This window comes from Cebus imitator, unplaced genomic scaffold (genome assembly GCF_001604975.1).
Source record: "Cebus imitator isolate Cc_AM_T3 unplaced genomic scaffold, Cebus_imitator-1.0 Scaffold263, whole genome shotgun sequence".
NCBI lineage: Eukaryota > Metazoa > Chordata > Mammalia > Primates > Cebidae > Cebus > Cebus imitator.
Genome location: NW_016107578.1, coordinates 750,436 through 771,338, shown reverse-complemented (window position 1 = coordinate 771,338; position 20,903 = coordinate 750,436). Strand labels below are relative to the sequence as shown.

Below are 20,903 nucleotides of genomic sequence, written 5' to 3'. Positions count from 1 at the left end.
TGTAGAGGCTCACACCTGTAATGCCAGCAATTTGGGAAGCCAAGGGGGAGGAACACAAGGTCAGGAGTTTGAGACCAGCCTGGCCAACATAGTGAAACCCCATCTCTACTCAAAATACAAAAAATTAGCCAGGTGTGGTAGCAGGCACCTGTAATCCCAACTACTTGGGAGGCTGAGGCAGGAGAATCACTTGAACCTGGGAGGTGGAGGTTGCAGTGAGCCCAGATCTCACCATTGCACTCCAGCTCAGGCGACAGTGCAAGACTCCATCTCAAAAAAAATACATATATATGTGTGTGTGTGTGTGTGTGTATATATATTTCTATAATAAAGATATTGTTATATAACGATTTACAGAATATATTGATATAACTGTATTTGTATATAACTTATAAATAATATCCATCTTTGAGGCCAGGAGTTTGAGACCAGCCTGGGCAACATAGCAAGACCCCGTGTCTACCAAAAAAAATTGAAAATTAGCCAGGAATAGTGGCATAAGCCAGTAGTCCCAGCTACTTAGGAGGCTGAGGCAGCAGGGTCATTTGAGCCTAGGAGTTCAAGGTTGCAGTGAACCATGATCAAGCCACTGCACTCCAGCCTGGGCAATAGAGCAAGACCTTGTCTCAAAAGATAAATAAATAAATAAATAAACATCCATCTGGGGGTGGAGCTTTAACAGTTTTACCTATGGGGTGTCCAATGGAGAAAAAAATTTGGAGTCGTTGAATACAATGCTATTTTGCCACTTAGAGAGTATCTGGCAGTCTCTGGAGACATATTTGGTAGTCACCACGGGGAGAGTGGGGAGCCATTGGCATCTAGTGGATGAAGCCCAGGTATGCTGTTAAATGTCCCCTGATAACAGGACAGTCCCCCACACAAAGAACTAGGCAGCCCAAAAATGTCAAGCGTGCTGGGCTTAAGAAACCCTTGCCCGAGCGCCCCAGACTTAGTCTTGCTTTGGGGGCTCCGCAGGCTGCTTCATCTCCGCACTCTATTCCTCCCCTAAACCTCCAATTCCAGTGACGCTGTACAAAGCATCCCCTCCTCCAATGAAGCAGCCATCTCTGATGTCCCCAGGCTGGGCCAGAGCCCCACCACCCTAGGGCTCCCAGATGCGTCCTGTACTAGGTTCGAATTGTCCCAGACCACCGCGTTCTCAACCATGGCAGATTCCCTGGATCCCTGAGACAGCCGGATTCTACCGGGCTACTAGAGACCAAGAATCTGTATTTTTCTCAAGCACCGCTCCCGCACCACTCGCACACTGCCTGCCCCATCAAGGGCACACAGCAGGTGGCCCAGTGCTAGTTGAGCGCCTACTGCAAGCCAGGCGCTATTACGCGATCCACTCGGGAATCTTGGCACAGGCTCCACTCCATGGTATAGACACCAGGATCCCCCCCATTTCACAGAGAAGTAAACTGAGGCTCAAAGAGGTGACCGTAGCGGTACAAAGACTCAGGGCAGGAAAAGGCCCAGGTCCTCAGAAGCTCCAGATTCCCTGGGGAAGAGGGAGGACAGAGAGGAGGGTGATGGACTGAGGGAGCGCGCGCTGGGTGGGGGGGCGCGAGGCCTCGCCGCGGCCTTCTGATGCAGCCCCGCCCCCACGAGGGACGTGAAGACGCGGACCCCGCGCAGCGTGGGGACATGTGACCGACTGCAGAGGCCGCGCCGCCTCCCCCGCCCGAGGTCTGCGCGCTCCGCCGCAGGGTGCAGACCCGGGGCGCCCGCCTGGGTTTGGGGCGCAAGAGCAGAGGCGGAGCCAGGGCGGAGCCAGCGCGCCCGGTCCCCCCCGAACCGAAAGCGAAACAGGGGCCAGGGAGGAAGGGCGGAGCCGGCCCCGAGGCACCGCCCCCTGCCCTGCGCGGCTGCTGGACCGACGGGCGCGCCCAGGTAGGGGGGCGGCTGAGCCGCGCAGTGCGGACCCTCTCTGGGACCTGCGCCGCCGCCACCATGTCTCAGGAAGGTGTGGAGGTAGGAGATGGCTACGGCTGGTCCTGGGGGGAGCCGCGACAGACCCCGAGGAGCGGCCAGGAGGCGCGGAAGGGGCTTCGCAGTTCCTGGGGACCCCCATCCTAGAACCCCAAATCCTTACCCCTGCCTGGCGCTCGCCCCCCTTGAAAAAGAAAGTGACTCCCACGTTTCCCCAGAGCGAAATGAGGCCTCCCTGAGGAAAAGCGGGGGCTGCAGGGTCAAAGGTCAGAGGCCAGAGATAACCTGGCCGACCCCCCACCTTAGGCTGGGACGCTCGCCGCAGCCCGCGCCCTCCCCCAACGCCCTGTGGGGACTTTGGCTTTTTCCAGGAAATGCCGTAGAGGGATGGAGGGGGGGGCGGCAGAGGCCAAAACCAAGGGTCAAGTTCAGGCCGGGAGAACGGTGCCTAGAGATGGGGGAGGGAAGATCGCGCGTCCCCTTCCCCCACCGGAGCCCCGGTGTCCCCATCCCAGCTGGAGAAGAGCGTCCGGCGCCTCCGGGAGAAGTTTCATGGGAAGGTATCCTCCAAGAAGGCGGGGGCTCTGATGAGGAAATTCGGCAGCGACCACACAGGAGTGGGGCGCTCCATCGTGTACGGTGAGGCTGAGGGGGTCCCGGGCCTGGTGCGGGGACTGCGCGTGGGATCGCCGAGGGGGCGTGGTCTAGGGAGAGGCGTTGAGATCACCTCCCCTGGAGATCCCAGCTTGGGGGAGGCTCTGCGTCGCGGCTCTGGGTGGCCTGGAACTCCCATAGACCCTTCAAAGGCCCTTCCCTTAGACGCACTCTCCCCTGCAGGGGTAAAGCAAAAAGATGGCCAAGAACTGAGTAACGACCTGGATGCCCAGGTAACCTCTCCCCTCTCAAAGGACTGGGTCACGGGACGGAGAGCAAGAGGGGACCCGACCCGTTCATGGTGACCCTCCTCTGAAACAGCAGGGACCAGGCATTATCGTCGGCAACTCATCACCCAATCTTATTCACTTTTTCACCTCTCCGTGGTTTGCGTGGCCAGGGAGCCTGCAAACAGTAGGCACTCATTATGTGTTGATTGTATTCAATGAGGGAGAGAGAGCCATGAAACTAGGCAATGAAAGGAGCCAGGATTATTGCCATGGTAGGGGAACCCCAGAGGTCAGAGAAGGCTTCCTGGAGGAGGAGTTACCAAGTCTTAAAGGATGGGGTGGAGTGCGCCCTGGGAGGGGAAGCCAGGGGTCTTGGAGTGGGGGAGGGAATGGTATGAGCAAAGACTGGAAGTGGGGAAGGGGTGTTAGTGGCAGTCCCTAAAAAGGCTGGGATGAGCAGGGGATTGGGGAGGACAGAGAGGTGGGGAAATGGAACCCTTGTGTTGAGTGAGTGCGTGAGTGCATGAATGGCTTTGAAGCACAGGTGCAACGTGGCTACTTTGCTTCTTTGACAGCTTTGGTGATGGGAACACTGTGGATTTCACCTGCCTGAAAGGCTCAGTGTAGGGCTGTTAAAGAGTATAATAAAATATGTACCATAGTCTACATTTACACATATAAAAGTATGATAAAAACATAGCAGAGGGGCTGGGTGCAGGGGCTTATGCCTGTAATCCCAGCACTTTGGGAGGTAGAGGCGGGCAGATCACTTGAGGTCAGGAGTTTGAGGTTAGCCTGGCCAACATGGTGAAACCCTGTATCTGCTAAAAACACAAAAAATTAGCCGGGCGTGGTGGTGCATGCCTGCAATCCCAGCTACTTGGGAGGCTGAGGCAGGAGAATCACTTGAATCCGGGAGGCGGAGTTTGCAGTGAGCTGAGATCGTGCCATTGCTCTCCAGCCTGGGCGACGAGAGCAAAGCTCCGTCTCAAAAATGTATAATAATAACAATAGCAGAAGGTAGCATTGATTACTTCCCACATGGCGAGACTCCAGGAATTGATTTGTTTCATCACCACAGTGACCCAGGAGACAGGTCCTATTATTTATCATCCCTATTTCACAGACAAAGAAACTGAGGCTTGAAGTCACTTGCCAGGTTCACGCGGCAAGCAGGTGGCAGCTGAGATTTGAACCCTGGCCACCTGGAGTCAGAGCATGAGCTCTGACATGCCTGTCAGTCAGTGGGAACCCAGGGGGCAGGGAGTGGCTTGCCCAAGTCCCCACAGCTGGAAGTGATAGAGTTAGGATTCAAACCCGAATCTCTCTCAATCCAGATCCCCACCACTTATCCCTGGCACAGCGTGGCCTCAAAGGGGTGATGTGTCACAACACCAACAAGCATGTGGCATTTGCAGGCAGGAAGTGAGTATGGGGGTCAGGCTGGCCTCACTCAGGCAAGTCCTCCACTAAGCCTCAGTTTCCCCAGTGCAGCAATAATGTCACAGGTGTGCCCACTTCTCAGGGCAGCTATGAGGACAACTGAGGCCACACACCTGGCTCTCAGTAAGTGGGCAGTGCTCTGTGAGTTCCTGGCGAGTTAGGGGCACCCCATTCTCCTTGTAGCCAGGCCCCTACCCCAGCAAACAGGGGTGGAAAGAGGCCTGAGCCCCATCTCCAGTTTCTGCCCCTGCTATCTCCACCCAGGACCCACCAGAAGACATGAAACAGGACCGGGACATTGAGGTGAGTTGGTGGCTGTGGCTGGGGATGGGGAAGTGGGGAGGAGGACATCTGCAGGCACAGAAGCATGTCCATTAGGAAAGGAGGGGAGATACTCACTGGGGCAGGAGGAAGACCCCTCTGTAGGGACAGAAGGGCTGATGTTTATGTTGGTACAGAAGGGGTGACCCCAGGTGGACGGTACAGTGAGCTGAGATCGCGCCACTGCACTCCAACCTGGCAACAGCGAAACTCCATCTCAAAAAAAATAAGAAAAAGGGGTGACCCCGCCCCCGCCTCATCCCCACCTGCCCCATTCCACAGGCAGTGGCGACTTCCCTCCTGCCGCTGACAGAAGCCAACCTACGCATGTTTCAACGGGCCCAGGATGACCTTATCCCCGCTGTGGACCGGCAGTTCGCCTGCTCCTCCTGCGACCACGTCTGGTGGCGCCGCGTGCCCCAGAGGAAGGAGGTGATGACCCACAACTTAACCTTGACTTTGACTGTCCTGAAGTCCACTCCCAACTCCCAGCCTCAGTGACTGCACCTCTGACCTAAGGGCTTCAATCACTGAGTGCCCAATCCCTGACCTCCAAACTCAGAGCGCAGCCCTGATCTCTGATCCCAACCCCTGACCCAGGACTGGACTTCTGACCTTCAATGTGAGAAGCCCAGTAACCCCTTACCCCAGAGCCTGACACCTGACCCCACAGTTGAACAGCTGCTACAGAAATCAAACTTGACCAGGTGCAGTGGCTTGCAGCTGCAATCTCAGTGCTTTAGGAGGCTAAGCAGGGAGGATTGGGAGGATTGCTTGAGCCCAGGAGTTTGAGACCAGCCTGAGTGATAGAACAAGACCTTGTCTCCGAAGAAAAATTTTGGGGGGCCAGGTGCCGTGGCTCATGCCTGTAATCCCAGCACTTTGGGAGGCCAAGGTGGGTGGATCACAAGGTCAGGAATTCAAGACCCGCCTGGCCAAGATGGTGAAACCCTGTGTCTACTAAAACATACAAAAAGTAACCGAGCCTGGTGGCGGGCACCTGTAATCCCAGCTACCCAGAAGGCTGAGGCAGGAGAAGAGCTTAAACCTGGGAGGTGAAGACTGCAGTGAGCTGAGATTGCACCACTACACTCCAGCCTGGGTGACAGGGCGAGAAAAGAAAAAAAATTTTTAAGAGATGGAGTCTCGCTCTGTCACCCAGACTGGAGTACAGTAGTGTGATCATAACTCACTGCAGCCTCCACCTCCTGGGCTCAGGTGATCCTCCCACCTCAGCCTCCCAAGTAGCTAGGACTACAGGCCTGCACCATCATACTTGGCTAATTTTTATATTTGTATGTGTGTGTGTGTGGAGATCAGGTTTTGCCATGTTGCCCAAGTGGTCTCAACTCCTGGGCTCAAGCAATCTACTGCCTCGGTCTCCCAAAGCGCTGAGGTTACAGGCATGAGCCACTGCACCGGGCAAAAAAATTTTTTTTAATTAGCTGGGAGTGGTGGTATGTGCCTGTGGTCCCAACTCCTCAGGAGGCTGAGGTGGGAGGCTTGTTTGAGCCTGGGAGATTGAGACTGCAGTAAGCCATGATCACACTGCCTTCCAGGCTGGGCAACAGAGCAAGACTCTGTCTCTAAAAAAAAAAAAAAAGAAAAAGAAAAGAAACCAAATTTGACCTCAAAAACACAGCCCCAAATCTGGCCTCTGAACCTCCTGACCAGCAGTTTGCTTCCGTTCAACGCTTAAGTCTTGCAAAAGAGGCAGGAAGCCGAGCTGTGTAGTGTTTGCCAATTTTCATGGTGTAAATATTCCCACCATGGTGAATATCAGGCTATGGATGTAGTTACTGATTGAGTTGGCTTGCTCAAGCTGAGGCCAGCTGCTGCAGCATCCTGTTACCCCTGACCCTCTAACAACCCTGGGTCCCCTCTCCACACCCCCCTCCCCACCACCAACAGGTATCCCGGTGCCGGAAATGCCGGAAGCGCTACGAGCCAGTGCCAGCCGACAAGATGTGGGGCCTGGCTGAGTTCCACTGCCCGAAGTGTCGGCACAACTTCCGGTGAGGGCGCTGATCCCCAGCTCCCCTTCAGCCCTGCCCCACCCCAGCCCTGCCCCTCCCTGCCCTGGCCCCACCCTGGCCCAGCCTCGCCCGCCCTCGGACCCTCACAGCCCTGCCCGCCCCCAGGGGCTGGGCACAGATGGGGTCCCCGTCTCCCTGCTACGGGTGTGGCTTCCCCGTGTATCCAACACGGATCCTCCCCCCGCGCTGGGACCGGGACACGGATCGCCGCAGCACCCACACTCACTCCTGCTCGGCTGCTGACTGCTACAACCGGCGAGGTGAGGCTCTTTTCCCCTAACAACCTGGGCAGTCTTCATCCCCTTCTGTCCCTTTAAGTCCCCAAATCTCCACTCAGTCCACTTCATCTCCCACAGCAGCAGCCACTGCTTCCAGGTGGCCTCCGTGGCCCCCCAGTCTCTGTGGTCTTGCCCACAGGCTCTGAGGTTTCACCCCAGTGGCCCATGCCTGAGGGTCTCCATGGCCTCTGCCCCCATGGTCTCTGGGTTTGGGGCCCCTGTTTTGTCCCCTGTAGTCTTAGTTGACTCCCCATGTCCCTGGGTCTCTGAATGTCCAGTCACTCTGGTCCCCATATCTTGTGGCCTCAGCCCCTCCCTACAGCCCCGAATGGCCTCAGCCCCCTCCTCCTCAGACACCTTTCCCTCCCTAGAGCCCCATGTGCCTGGGACATCCTGTGCTCACCCCAAGAGCCGGAAGCAGAACCACCTGCCCAAAGTGCTCCACCCCAGCAACCCTCATATCAGCAGTGGCTCCACTGTGGCCACCTGCTTGAGCCAGGGGGGCCTCCTGGAAGACCTGGACAACCTCATCCTGGAGGATCTGAAAGAGGAGGAGGAGGAGGAGGAAGAGGAGGTGGAGGAAGAGGAGGGCGGGCCCAGGGAGTGACCCCTGCCAGGTGCAGACACAAACCAGACACGGTCTGTGGCTACTTTGTGTTATTATAAGATATGAGCCCAAACCGAGATATGAATGACCTTGGGGAGCCATCTGGGGCCGAGATATTGGCAGGGCGGGATTCCTGGGTCCCATTTGCAGCGCCCAGGGTCACAGATCCACGGAGGGGAAGTTCCGTGGGACCCACTGGCACTGAGCCACAAAGAAAGTGTGGCCAGGACAACTTGGGCTCTTGCTGACCAATGTCCCCTGGGGCCTAGGGGACAGAGGAACAGAGTCACAGCCTCAGGGGCCGGATGAGCATGGCGGCCTTCCTGAGAGAGTATGCCCCGCCATGAAACTCGGCCCAGTAGACACCATCCTGGTAGCGGCTTCGGTAGTGGCCGCCACGGTGCCACACACCATTGAGGTTGGAGTGGGCGCAGGCATGGTACCACCAGCCTCCCCGCTGGTACAGGGCACAGTTACCTGAGGGGAGAGAGAGAGAGAGAGTCCATGTCCCCTTATCAGAATAAAAGCCTCTATCTGCACCTCACAGTGTAAGGCTTTTGCCAGGCATCCCCTGGCCCCTCCTATTCTTATTCAATACAAGCCCTGATCTTCCATCTCTTCAGCAAAATAGGAGCCCTGGTCCCCAATTTTCTTCAGAGTAATAGCCTTAATTCCTTCCCTATCTCCTTATCAAAGTACAAGTCACTTCTTTCCCACCTTTTCTGCAAACTAGGAGTCTACTGCTTATTCCTTTATCAAATAAAAGAAAGTAATTATCTACTTCCTTTCTAGAATAAGAGTACTAGCTCTCACCCTCTGCTCTTCACCCAAACAGGAGTCTTGATTCTTTTTTTTTTTTTTTTGCTTCATCAGAGAAGGAATCTGGGCTCCCTGTCCCCTCACCAGAATAAAAGTCCTGTCCCTTGTTCTCTTGACAGAATAAAATCTTGCTTATCCTAATACTTAACAGAGGGGCGTCTTACCTACCCCATCTCCTTGTATTCCCACACCAAAACAGGAGTCCCGTCTCCCCTATCCTCCCACCAGAATAAGAGTTCTCCTTACCAGAATAGGAATCTCGGTCCCTATCCACGGTGCTGAAGGGCTTGTCATTATGCCAAGAAAGAGAATCTCCAGCATCACCATGGTATTGGCCAAGCCGCAGGCGGTAGTGGTCACTCTCGGGTTCCAGGGAGAAGCCATCATAGTGGGCACGTGCTCTACGGCCTCCCCAGTCCTCCAGGAGCACCAGCAGCTCATGGTCTTCACGGCTGGTCAGCCGATACACAGGTTCAAGGCCCAGCCAGTATTCTCCGTCTGGCTGCCCAAAGCCCAGCTGGAAGGGCAGGAAAGTCAGGAGGCCAGAACAGGCTCCCTCCCCTGCCCTGCCTCTGCCCGCCTGTGCCCACCTTGTAGTGCTGCCAGGTAGTGAAGAAGTTGACCGAACCATCCTGCCTCCGCTGGATCACAGTCCAGCCTCCACCCTCCAGCTGCTGCTCACACCATACTGACACCACGCGCCGGCCCACTTGCAGTTCATACACTCCGCTCTGTTTATGCCCTGCCTGTCGGGCCTCTGCACAATCCTGCCATGGGCCTGTAGGCACAGCGATATGGGGAGGCACAGCCTGGGCTGACCAATCCCTTCCCGGAGCAAGAGTTGAGATTCTCACAGGTCCTCTTACCAGAATAAGAGTCCTGCCTCTCAAAAACAAAAAACAAAACAAACAAAAAACAACAAAAGAAAAAACAAACAACAACAACAAAAAAAACAGAGTCCTGCCTCTCCCGCTTTTCTACCAAAGAGTCCTGTCTCTCCCATGTCCTCACCACAATAAGAGGCCTGCCTCTCCCATTTCCTCACCAGAATCCAAGCCTCAATAGCCATTTCTTTACCTAAGACTCTGGGTCCCTTGTCTCTGATCAGAGGAAATGTCAAGTCGGATTCTTAAATCCTGGTTTTTTAATGGTCTCCTCACCAGAATATAAGTCCTGAACATAGTACTCTGAACCACCTCAAACTCTTACCAAAGTAGCAGTGCTAAATCTACTATTGCCTCACTAAAAATAAGAGTCCCTCTTCCTTTTCTTGTTTATCCTATTTTCACACCTTAGTAAGAAGTTTGGTCTTTTTAAAAATCAGAATAAGAGTATTATTTATTCCAGTCCTCTCACAATGAGAGAAATCTGCCACTAAAATCCTGACTCCTCAATTTCCCTCTACCCACAGTTCCTCAGCCCTGCTGCCGACTTACCCGCAGGCTTGGTAGGAACAGCAGGGTGAACTGCAAGCATGAGAGAAGCCAGGGGCTCCTGCTGTCTCAGGATTTGGTCTCTCTGGGGCTCTGGGGCTGAGTCCAGCCTCCTCCTGCTGTCATTGGTGTTACCCACAAGACTGACTGGATCCACAGGCACCAGTGGTGGTGGGGGCAGGACCTAAGGTAACAGAGAAAGTCAGGTGTAGTTGTACTAACCTTCAGGCCAGGAGGCCTGGTCTCAGGGGCAGGGATGGTGGATAAATCTCCCAGTTCCCAAATGACCTGACATCTGGCAGTGAGGTGTCCCAGCCCTAGGAATGATCCTCCCCAAAGGCTAAACAACTTGGCTTTAAAGTGCAGACAGGCCGGCCGAAGTGACTCATGCCTGTAATCCCAGCATTTTGGGAGGCTGAGGCGGGCGGATCACCTGAGGTCAGGAGTTTGAGACCAGCCTGACCAACATGGTGAAACCCTGTCTTTACCAAAAATACACAAAATTTAGCTGGATGGGGTGGCATGCACCTGTAATTCCAGCTACTTGGAAGGCTGAGGTAGGAGAATTGCTTGAACCTGAGAGGTGCAGGTTGCAGTGAGCTGAGATCGTGCCACTGCACTCCAGCCTGTGAGACAGAGCGAGACTCCGTCTCAAAAATAAAATAAAATAATAAAGTGCAGACAGATCTAGGCTTAAATATCCGCTCTTTGTCCTCACGGCTTAACTGATCTGTGCCCCAGCCTTCTTCTCTGTAGAGATAGTAAGAACACATCCAACAATATCCAACTTACTGACTCCTCCCACCCACCCTGTAAGGCAGGGACTGTCACAGAGCAACAATCTCTTATCCCAAACCCAGACCCAGACATGTTCCAGAATTCGGAACAACACGGCTGGATTTAGATTCAGGGAGGGTTATGTATATGCATGTGTGTATGGAACATACATAACGCCCCTAAAGGGGTTTTTGCTCTTTACGTGATAATATGCTTAATTATAGGATCCGATGACTATTCACATTAAGTGGATAAGTAAAGGCTAGAAATAGCCACCAGTCACTTTTTGACCCAAATACGTTACGAGAGGGGGCTAGTAGGAATCCGATTTTCAGGGTTTTGCAGGTTTCAGAACCGCGGATAAGAGATCGTGGGGTTGCAAAAGGCCGATTTCACAGACGATGCTGCTATTTCGGGAGGCTGCGAGGTTACCTGCTGCTGCCCGCCCGCGCCCCCCGGGCACAGGCGCTCCAGGCGGGAGATGAGGTCGCTCTGCTGGGTGACGAGCTGCGCCAGCTCGCGGAACTTGACGTCTAGCTGGTGGAAGCGGGCGGCGGCGCGCTGAGCCTCGGCGGACGCGTTGAGCACGCGCTCACCGAGCAGCGCCAGCGCCGCGGCAGGCTCCGCCCCCTGGCCCGCCTCGGGCCCCGCCTCGTGCTGCAGCTGCGCGCGCAGCTGCCCCAGGCGCGCGCTCAGGCCGCGGCTCTCCTTGCGCAGCGCGCGCACCTCGCCGGCCACTGCGCCGTCAGCCGCCGCCAGCCTCTGCAGCTCGTGCAGCAGCTCCTCGTGGCGGCCGACGCGCAAGCGCAGCGCCGCCAGCTCGCTGGCGTTGGCGGCCTCGGGCGTCGCCCGCGCGGACACGGGGCCGCTCCAGCACACGGCGCCCGTGAACTTCTGCGGGGGCAGCACGAAGGTGTAGGTGCAGCGCGGGGCGCCCGCCCGCGCCCATGACGCGCCCAGCAGGAGCAGCAGCTGCAGCGCGCGCAGCCAGGGCGTCCCCATGGCGGCGGACCTGCAGGCAGAGGAGGAACGCGAGGAAGACCAGGTGCTGGGGCCCGGCCAGACCCCTCCGCTTCCATGCGGGGATGCGTGCGTCTACACCCGCGGTGTCCCTGGCCCATAATTCCCGTCACCATCTCATTCCCCCCGCGGCTGAGGGCTTCAAGGTGATCCCACTCTGGCTTCAACACCGAGCTCCTGGCGACCTGCAGGATAACGGGTCTCATGCATGCATTCATTCATTCGGCAAGCGAGGCCGGGCAGTGGCTCAGGCCTGTAATCCCAGCAGCTGGGGAGGCCGAGGCGGGCGGATCACGAGATCAAGAGATTGAGAGCTTACTGGCCAACATGGCGAAACCCCGTCTCTACTAAAATACAAAAATTAGCTGGGCGTGGTGGCACGCGCCTGTAGTCCCAGCTATTCAGGAGGCTGAGGCAGGAGAATCGCTTGAAACAGGGAGGCGGAGGTTTCAGTGAGCCAAGATCGCACCACTGCACTCCAGCCTGGGCAACAAGAGCGAAACTCCATCTAAAAACAAAAAAGCAAAGGGAGCGGGGTGCAAGGAGGTGAGGAGGAGTGAGGGAAATGTCTCACTGTCTTCCCATCCGTCGCATACTGGAAACCCCATCTTCCACGTCCTCAGACCAAAACCCCAGCAGATCCAATCCATCAGCCAGGCCTGTGTGCTCTTCTGTTTAGACCCCGAATTCCTCCACATCCCTGCTGCTCCCCCCTCCCCCCAACACCCTCCCTGAATTCCCAGCTCAAGACACCATCTGGATTTCCTGACAGCAGCTGCCTCCCTGCTCTCTGAACTTCCATCCTCAACCCCAGGTCTACTACCCACGATAGCCGCCAGAGGGCGCCGGTGAACATCAGAGTCAGTTCACGTCCCTCCCTCCTTCCCTCTGCCCAGAATCCTCGGCTCCCACCTCCTTTAGAGCAAAAGCCCAAATCTTCCCATGGCCCATAAAAACTTGCGCTATCTGCCATATGTCCCTCCTGCCCTCACTTCCACGCCCTTACTCACACTAAGCAAGTTTCGGCCTCAGGGCCTTTGTTCCTGCTGTTTTTGCAGTCTGGAACACTGTTCACATTTTGTTTTTTGAGACAGAGTCTCACTCTGTCGCCCAGGCTGGAGTGCAGGGGTGCGATCTCGGCTCACCACAACCTCTGCCTCCCGGGTGCAAGCAATTCTCCTGCTTCAGCCTCCCAAGTAGCTGTGATTACTGGCGTGCACTACCACGCCCGGCTAATTTTGTATTTTTAGTAGAGATGGGATTTCTCCACTGCCCTGTGATTTTTTAATCCCAGTGCTGGAATTTTTTTGAGACAGAGTATCCCTCTGTTGCCAGGCTGGAGTGGTGTGATCTCGGCTCACTGCAACCTCCCCCTCTCGGGTTCAAGCTATTCTCTTGCCTCAGCTTCCCAAGTAGCTGGGACTACAGGCACGCACCACCACGCCCAGCTAATCTTTTGTATTTTCAGCAGAGATGGGGTTTCAACATGTTTGCCAGGCTGGTCTCATGGTGGTTCACGCCTGTAATCCCAGCACTTTGGGAGGCTAAGGCGGACTGATCATCTGAGGTCAGGAGATCGAGACCTGGCCAACATGATGAAACCCCATCTCTACTAAAAATACAAAAAATTAGCTGGGCGTGGTGGTACATGCCTGTAAACCAGCTACTCGGGAGGCTGAGGCAGGAGAATGGCTTGAACCTGGGAAGTAGAGGTTTCAGTGAGCTGAGACTGTGCCACTGCCCTCTAGCCTGGAGGACCCAGACCCAGTGAGACTCCATCTCAAAAAAACAGAGAGACTTGCTTGCTCTGTTGCCCAGGCTAGAGTGCAGTGGAACAATCATAGCTCACTGCAGCCTCCAACTCCTGTGCTCAAGTAGTCCTCCTGCCTCAGCCTCCTGTGCAGCTGGGACTACAGGTGTACCACTATGCCCAGGTACTTTTTTGTAGAGATGGGGTCTCACTATGTTGCCTGGGCTGGTCTCTAACTCCTAGGCTCAAGTGATCCTCCCACCTTGGCCTCCCAAAGTGCTGAAATTACAGATGTGAGCAGCCACAACCAGCCCTAAACGTATACTTCCTGATGCCTGTGCAAGCACATGTCCTGAGGGTCTCCATCTCACACACACATTGCCTCATTTATTCATTCAACCACACATGCCTTAAGTGCCTATTTTATGCCAGGTGCTGTTTTAGGCAATGAGGACACAGCCTTAACCCAAACAGACAAAATGTCTGCCCTTGTGGAACTGACATTCAAGGTGGGAGAACAGAGAAGTACGTCAAACAGCCGGTGGGTAGGTCAGAGGTTGATGGTGCTTAGGAGAAAAATGGAACAGGAAAGGAGGTGACAGTCCTTGGGTTTGGAGACATTTAATAGAGGAGGCAGGGCCAGGTGTGGTGGCTCACACCTGTAATCCCAGCACTTTGGGAGGCCGAGGCAGGAGGATCACTTGAGGTCAGGAGTTTGAGACCAGCTTGGCCAACGTGGCGAAACCCTGTTTCTACTGAAAATACAAAAATTAGCAGGCGTGGCAGCAGGCACCTGTAGTCCCAGCTACTCAGGAGGTTGAGGCACAAGAATCGCATGAACCCGGAAGGCAGAGGTTGCAGTGAGTCATGATCACACCACTGCACTCCAGCCTGGGCAACAGAGAAAGACTCTGTCTCAAAAAATAAAATAGAGGAGTCAGGAAAGACCTCACAGAAGAAGAGACACTTGACAGGGCACAGTGGCTCACACCTGTAATTCCAGCACTTTGGAAGGCCAAGGCAGGAGGATTGCTTGAGCCCAGGAGTTTGAGACTAGCCTGGGCAACATGGCGAAACCCCATCTCTACTAAAAATTAAAATAAATAATAAGTGGGCCGGGCGCGGTGGCTCAAGCCTGTAATCCCAGCACTTTGGGAGGCCGAGGCGGGTGGATCACGAGGTCAAGAGATCGAGACCATCCTGGTCAACATGGTGAAACCCCCGTCTCTACTAAAAATACAAAAAATTAGCTGGGCATGGTGGCGCGTTCCTGTAATCCCAGCTACTCAGGAGGCTGAGGCAGGAGAATTGCCTGAACCCAGGAGGCGGAGGTTGCGGTGAGCCGAGATCGCGCCATTGCACTCTAGCCTGGGTAATAAGAGTGAAACTCCGTCTCAAAAAAAAAAAAAAAAAAAAAAAAAAAAAAAAAAAAAAAAAAGTGACACTTTTGCAAAGACCTGAAGGAAGAGAAAGAAGAGGATGAACATTCCAGGCAGAGGGAACAGCAGGTGCAAAGGCCCTGAGGTTGGACCCAAGAAATGGCAGAAAAGGGCCAGGCATGGTGGCTCACGCCTGTAATCCCAGCACCATGGGAGGCCAAGGCAGGAGGATCATCTGAAGTCAGGAGTTCAAGACCAGCCTGGCCAAGTTGGTGAAACCCTGTCTCTACTAAAAATACAAAAATTAGCTGCATGTGGTGGCAGATGCCTGTAATCCCAGCTACTCAGGAGGCTGAGATAGGAGAATTGCTTGAACTCAGGAGGCAGAAGTTGCAGTAAGCCGCGATCATGCCACTGCACTCCAGCCTGGGTGACAAAGACAGACTGAAAAAAAAGAAATGACAGAAAGATCTGTGAAGCTGGAACAGAGTAAGTGAGGAGGGAAAGCAGGAGTGGGTGAGAGGTGACAGGGCAACATGTGAAGAGTCTTGGCCCAGAGGAGGACTTGGGTTTTACTCTGAGTCTGGTAGGAGCAGGGTTCTGGGCTGGAGACGGCCACTTTGACTTCTGGACTTGGACTCCAAGCAGGGGGCTCCCAAGGGCGGCTGGGGGGGGTCCTCTCTTTGTCCCCTGATCACTGAAACTCCCCCCCCAACCCCAGCCAACTGCCTTTCACACTGCATTTCACACTCTGCCTGGGTGGCGGGACAGCCTGAGGGCCCCAAGCCAAGCTGTGGTTGGGGTTTTCCGACAGTGAGAATCAACCTCCACCTACCTTCCCACCCTCTTACCTCTCACGCCCAAGACCCTGAATCCAGCGAAGCTCACAGGGCGCACAAGAAGTCCAAGGAAGAGTCGAGGGTCCAGTGGAGCCTCTGAGCTAGAGAAGGGTGTCCGGGGGGGGATGTTGGGACAGGAGAGAGGAGGTTTGGTAACCACTCCCCAGCCCCCAGAGCCTGGGAGTGGAGCTGGGATGCTGGGCCCAGGAGGCCAAACTATAAATATTTAGCATTTCCCGAATGAGAAATGAGACAGAGTTGCCAGATCCCCCTGCCCAGGCCACCAGAGCGTGATAACACAGGTCAGTGTCCTGGACATCCCTCCCCTTCCCCGCCACCCTCCACTGCAGATCCCAGAGCATGGGAGGCTGCAGGCCCTGGGGCAGCCAGGCGGGATCCCAGCCCCAGACACTCACACACCACACATAAAATGAGGAACGTCACTGGGGACTCACTGTGTGTAAGGTATGGCTTTAAACTCTCCACACCTTTCCTGTCATTTGATCCTCACAACCTGAGCTGGCTTCTCTATATATAGCCTCATTTTACAGCAGGGAAACAGGCTCAGAGAGGGTGAGTGACTTGCCTGCGGTCACACAGCCGGAAAGAGACCAGGACGAAAAGCAGCCGAGGTAGCTTGACTCAGAAACTCACACATATATACCACAGCAGTCATACACATATGGGCACATAACAGAGCAGACACAAAGATACACACACACACACACACACACACACACACACACACACACAAATTAACACCCAGCAAAAGTCCGGGTACAGTAGCTCATGCCTGTAATCCCAGCACTTAGGAGGCCAAGGCGGGTGGATCACTTGAGGTCAGGAGTTCAAAACCATCCTGGCCAACATGGTGAAACTCCATCTCGACTAAAAATACAAAAATTAGCCAGGCATAGTGGCATGGGCCAGTAATCCCAGCTACTTGGAAGGGTGAGGCAGGAGAATTGCTTGAAGCCAGGAGGCAGAGGATGCAGTAAGCCGAGATCAAGCCACCACACTCCAGCCTGGGGGACAAGAGTGAAACTCCTACCTTAAAATAAATAATTAATTAAAATAAAAAATAAGTATAAAAGACACAGTTGGACATTTTTATTTTTACTTTATTCATTTTTTGAGACAAAGTTTCACTCTTTTGCCCAGGCTAGAGTGCAATGGCACAATCTTAGCTCACTGCAACCTCTGCCTCCTGGGTTCAAGAAATTCTCTTGCTTCAGCCTCCCAAGTAGCTGGGGTTATAGGCGTACACCACCACACCCAGCTATTTTTGTATTTTTAGTAGAAACAGGATTTCTCCATGTTGGTCAGGCTGGTCTTGAACTCCTGACGTCAGGTGATCCACCCACTGGAAATTTTTAAATTGTGGTCGAATAAATGTATTCTTTTTCTTTTCTGAGACAAAGTCTCACTTGGTCACCAGGCGCCAGGCTGGAGTGCAGTGGTGCGATCTCAGCTCACTGCAACCTCCACCTCCTGGGTTCAAGCGATTCTCCTGCCTCAGCCTCCCGAGTAGCTGGGACTACAGGCGCCCACCACCACACCCAGCTAATTTTTTGTGGTTTTAGTAGAGACAGGGTTTCTCCATGTTGGTCAGGCTGGTCTTGAACTCCTGACGTCAGGTGATCCACCCACTGGAAATTTTTAAATTGTGGTCGAATAAATGTATTCTTTTTCTTTTCTGAGACAAAGTCTCACTTGGTCACCAGGCTGGAGTGCAGTGGCACAGTGGCGCCATCTCAGCTCACTGCAACCTCCGCCTCCTGGGTTCAAGCGATTCTCCTGCCTCAGCCTCCCGAGTAGCTGGGACTACAGGCGCCCACCACCACGCCGGCTATTTTTTATGTTTTTAGTAGTGATGAGGTTTCACCATGTTGGCCAGACTGATATCAAACTCCTGACCTTATGATCCGCCCACCTGAGCCTCCCAAAGTGCTGGGATTACAGGCGTGAGCCACTGCGCCCAGCCAGAGGAAATATATTAAGTGAGAAAAACTTTCAGGAATCAGAACTTTAACATGTTAAAGTTAGTGTTAAACATTGTCATATTGGAGCTGAACCTATCCTAATATGTAACCATAAAGCTTGACTTTTGCATTAGAATTATGCTTTCATAAATAAAGGATATCCCACTGATAAAAAAATAAAAGACACAGCTGGAAACATAACACAGTTTCAGGCAACAACTGTATGTTCCAAATACGGTCACACATACATCACAACTTAAAGGGAAATGGGGGTGGGCTGAGTGGGTCTTTTTCTTTATTTCCCGTTTTTTTTTTTTTTTTTTTTGAAAGGGAGTTTTACTCTTTTCATCCAGGCTGGAGTGCAATGGCATGATCTCAGCTCACTGCAACCTCCACCTCCAGGGTTCAAGTGACTATCCTGCCCCAGCCTCCAGAGTAGATGAGATTACAGGCGCCTGCCACCACACCCAGCTAATTTTTGTACTTTCAGTAGAAACGGGGTTTCTCCATGTTGGCCAGGCTGGTCCCGAACTCCCGACCTCAGGTTATGGGAGTGAGCCACCGAGCCTGGCCCTAAGTGGGTCTTTATCTGTGTGTCAGACTTGTCCACACCCTGGTTCTTGTGATCACACTGTGATGCACAGATACAAAACAGGTACACACAGGTGACTCCCAGATACCCATCCACCACACCACGGAGGTCACCATTGGTCTCCCACACACTCGGTCATATTTTCACACAAGTCAAATCACATGGGGACAGAACTGGGAGAAGTAACCATGCAGTCATTTCCCAGGGGAACGAAGAAACTCACGTAGAGCCCCGCACAGTCCAGGCCCAGGGTCCGAGACCTGTCCGAAGGTCCCACTGACAACCAGCCACACGCTGGAAGAGCTGCCTCCTTCCCCTGGTCCGCACCGTCTTGAGCTCCCAAGTAACTGGAGTGGACTCCAGGGTTGAAAGAGGAAATGGTCGTCCCAGATCTGAGAGAGGCTGCCAGGCTGGGCTCTGGGCCTGAGCTGGGGCCCCCATACTGGGCCCCTCGCCCTCCCCCGCCCCCCACGCCCCACTCTCAGCCCCCTCTGGCTTCCCCGTTGGCAGTAGAGAGGGAGTAAACGTCATAAGTCACAGAGATGGGCTGAAGAAGACAGACTCGGACAGATGGAGATGGGAGAGACATAGGGAGATGGCAGAGATAGGGGGAGATGGGGAGATGGGGAGAGACACAGGGTAGCAGAGGAGAAGAAAGCAACAGGAATGGGGCCAGACAGAGAAAGGAAACTTCTTTAGTTATAAATGACGAAAGAGACAACTGATGACAGAGCCAAAGTTGCAAGATGGAGACAGAGACAGGGAGAAGATGAGAGGGAAGAGAGACAGATATGGGGGAGAGGAGGAAGAATTGGGGTGCCGGAGAGAGCCAGGAGGGAGAGGACGCCGATGGGGGGAGAGGAGAGCAATGTTCAGCCCAGGGAGGGGGTGTCCCTTCCCCCAACTGCAAGGTTTTGAGGACGAAGCCAGAGGCCTGAGGCCAAGACTGAGGCTTTGAGTGGAAAGAAGGAGGGGCGAGTTATTCACGAAGCGCCCGCCTTGCCCTGAGTTTCCAGAAGGTGATGTGGAGTTTCCATCCTTCAGCGGGTCTGCAGACAGGAGTACCCGGGGAAGGACAGTTGGCCCAGAGGAGCTGCGGGATCAAAATGAATGATTGCTACAGTCCTTATTCCCTCTACTGGCTTCTCCCCAAGTACCTGGCGCCAGAGCGCCCCACATTGTGCATACATGATCGCTCCTCATTCGTGGGCCCGGAGGACATTATCATCCTCACTTTGGGATATTTTAGAAGCCTCGGAACGCAGAAAGTGGTTTTAGCCCAGCTTGAGGAAATGGGCCGAAGCAGGATTCGAACTCACAGATCAGTTTCTCTGCAGCGGAGAGCCGCGTAGCCCCGCCCCGTCCCCCTAGAAACAGGCCTCCCTGTCTCCATAGCAACCGCTCCACCTGATTGCCCCTCCCTGCTCCCGGAGGCCACCTAGTGCGCAGGACCACCTGATGACGTCACCACGCCGTGCCGATTTCCGTGAGGCCTCTCAGACGCCGGAAGTGAGCTGTGCGGCGCCGGAATCGGCAGAGGAAGCCTCGCTGAGGACACAGCAGCATGGGGCGGTCAGGAAGGGTAAGGCGCGGTGGCTGGGGAGGCAGGAGGTACAGGTGGGGTCTCGGTCCGGGTCGCGGCGCTCACTGTTTGTTTTTCGCCGCCGTAGTCCCGGCACCAGAAGCGTGCGCGCGCCCAGGCGCAGCTCCACAACCTCGAGGCCTATGCCGCCAACCCGCACTCGTTCGTGTTCACGCGGGGCTGCGCGGGTCAGAACATCCGGCAGCTCACTTTGGACCTGCGGCGGGTCATGGAGCCGCTCACTGCCAGCCGCCTGCAGGTCAGTACCTCACCCCTAGCCCGTCTCCACCAACCCTGAGCTTCGTCTTCGCGCCTCAGTAATGCCTCCCTGTGGGAGGCCTCAGTCTCCCCAGCTGGAGAAAGGGACCCTTATGGGGAGTATCATCTCTGCCTCAGGGCTTCCCTGGGCAGGAGCGAGGGCGCACAGCTTTCGGAATAGTTAGTAGCCTAAGCGCGGCGGTTAAGACTGGAATCTCTCCATCATCAAATAGAAGTGATATAAAAAAATAAAAATAAAAAAGACGAATCTGGAGCCTGGCATGGTGGCTCAGCCTGTAATTCCAGCATTTTGGGAGGCTGAGGCGGGAGGCTCATTTGAGCCCAGGAGTTCGAGACCACCCTCGGCAGTATGGCGTCTTTACAAAAAAAAAAAAAAGTAGAAAAGTTAATCTGATATGGTGGTGCATGCCTGTAGTCCCAGCCACTCGGGAGGCTGAGGTTGGAGGATTCCTTGAGCCCAGGAAATTAATTAAGGCTGCAGTGAATCAGGATCATGCCACTTCACTCCAGCCTGGGCGACAGGGGCAGGCCATGTCACACACACACACACACACACACACACACACACACACAGACAGACAGACACACCCACACACACACCCACACCCCGCTAGAATCTGGAGACAGCAAAGCAGGGTTCGAAACTGACTTTTCCCCAGTACCTGAAGCTAGTTACTTAATCTCGTTAGGCCTCGGTTCGCTCATCTGTCAAATGGGAAGATGCACTGTGAGCAAGAGACAGAGTTAGGGGCTGGGCGTGGTGGCTCACGCCTGTAATCCAAGGACTTTGGAGGCCAAGGCGGGTAGATCACCTGAGGTTGGGAGTTCAAGACCAGCCGGACCAACATGGTGAAACCCCGTCTTAAAAATAATAATAAATAGGGCCGGGCGCGGTGGCTCAAGCCTGTAATCCCAGCACTTTGGGAGGCCGAGGTGGGTGGATC

At 54.5% G+C, this 20,903-nt stretch overlaps 3 protein-coding genes across 6 annotated transcripts in view; 2 read left to right on the top strand and 1 right to left on the bottom strand.

The window, feature by feature from the left end:
* Positions 1–1,656: 1,656 nt before the first annotated feature.
* SHFL (shiftless antiviral inhibitor of ribosomal frameshifting) lies at positions 1,657–8,474 on the top strand. Of its 2 annotated transcripts, none has more exons than XM_037728337.1 (8): positions 1,657–1,980; positions 2,454–2,577; positions 2,776–2,825; positions 4,530–4,568; positions 4,869–5,018; positions 6,498–6,601; positions 6,836–6,882; positions 7,272–8,474. In XM_037728337.1, exons 1-8 carry the CDS (start codon positions 1,960–1,962, stop codon positions 7,505–7,507), a joined length of 771 nt encoding a protein of 256 aa, XP_037584265.1. In that variant the 5' UTR covers positions 1,657–1,959; the 3' UTR covers positions 7,508–8,474. The 2 variants fall into 2 exon arrangements, with proteins under 2 accessions (XP_037584265.1, XP_017355494.1); XM_017500005.2 differs by having other exon boundaries at positions 6,728–6,882.
* On the bottom strand, positions 7,543–16,121 carry ANGPTL6 (angiopoietin like 6). 3 transcript variants are annotated; one of them, XM_037728335.1, is made up of 7 exons: positions 15,980–16,121; positions 15,537–15,625; positions 10,969–11,548; positions 9,763–9,943; positions 8,917–9,104; positions 8,573–8,843; positions 7,543–7,984 (listed from the first exon to the last, which is right to left on the bottom strand). In XM_037728335.1, the coding sequence occupies exons 3-7, from the start codon at positions 11,536–11,538 to the stop codon at positions 7,794–7,796; spliced, it is 1,401 nt and encodes a 466-aa protein (XP_037584263.1). In that variant the 5' UTR covers positions 11,539–11,548; positions 15,537–15,625; positions 15,980–16,121; the 3' UTR covers positions 7,543–7,793. The 3 variants fall into 3 exon arrangements, with proteins under 3 accessions (XP_037584263.1, XP_017355495.1, XP_037584264.1); XM_017500006.2 differs by lacking the exon at positions 15,980–16,121 and having other exon boundaries at positions 15,537–15,769; XM_037728336.1 differs by lacking the exons at positions 15,537–15,625; positions 15,980–16,121 and having other exon boundaries at positions 10,969–11,828.
* A 3,415-nt stretch (positions 16,122–19,536) lies between these two features.
* Positions 19,537–20,903, top strand: part of PPAN (peter pan homolog) — a 5,703-nt gene continuing 4,336 nt past the window's right edge. The window contains exons 1-2 of the mRNA XM_017499996.2: positions 19,537–19,680; positions 19,769–19,939. Coding sequence (XP_017355485.1) covers positions 19,663–19,680; positions 19,769–19,939 — 189 coding nt within the window. The 5' untranslated portion in view covers positions 19,537–19,662. The remainder of the gene's footprint in view (positions 19,681–19,768; positions 19,940–20,903) is intronic.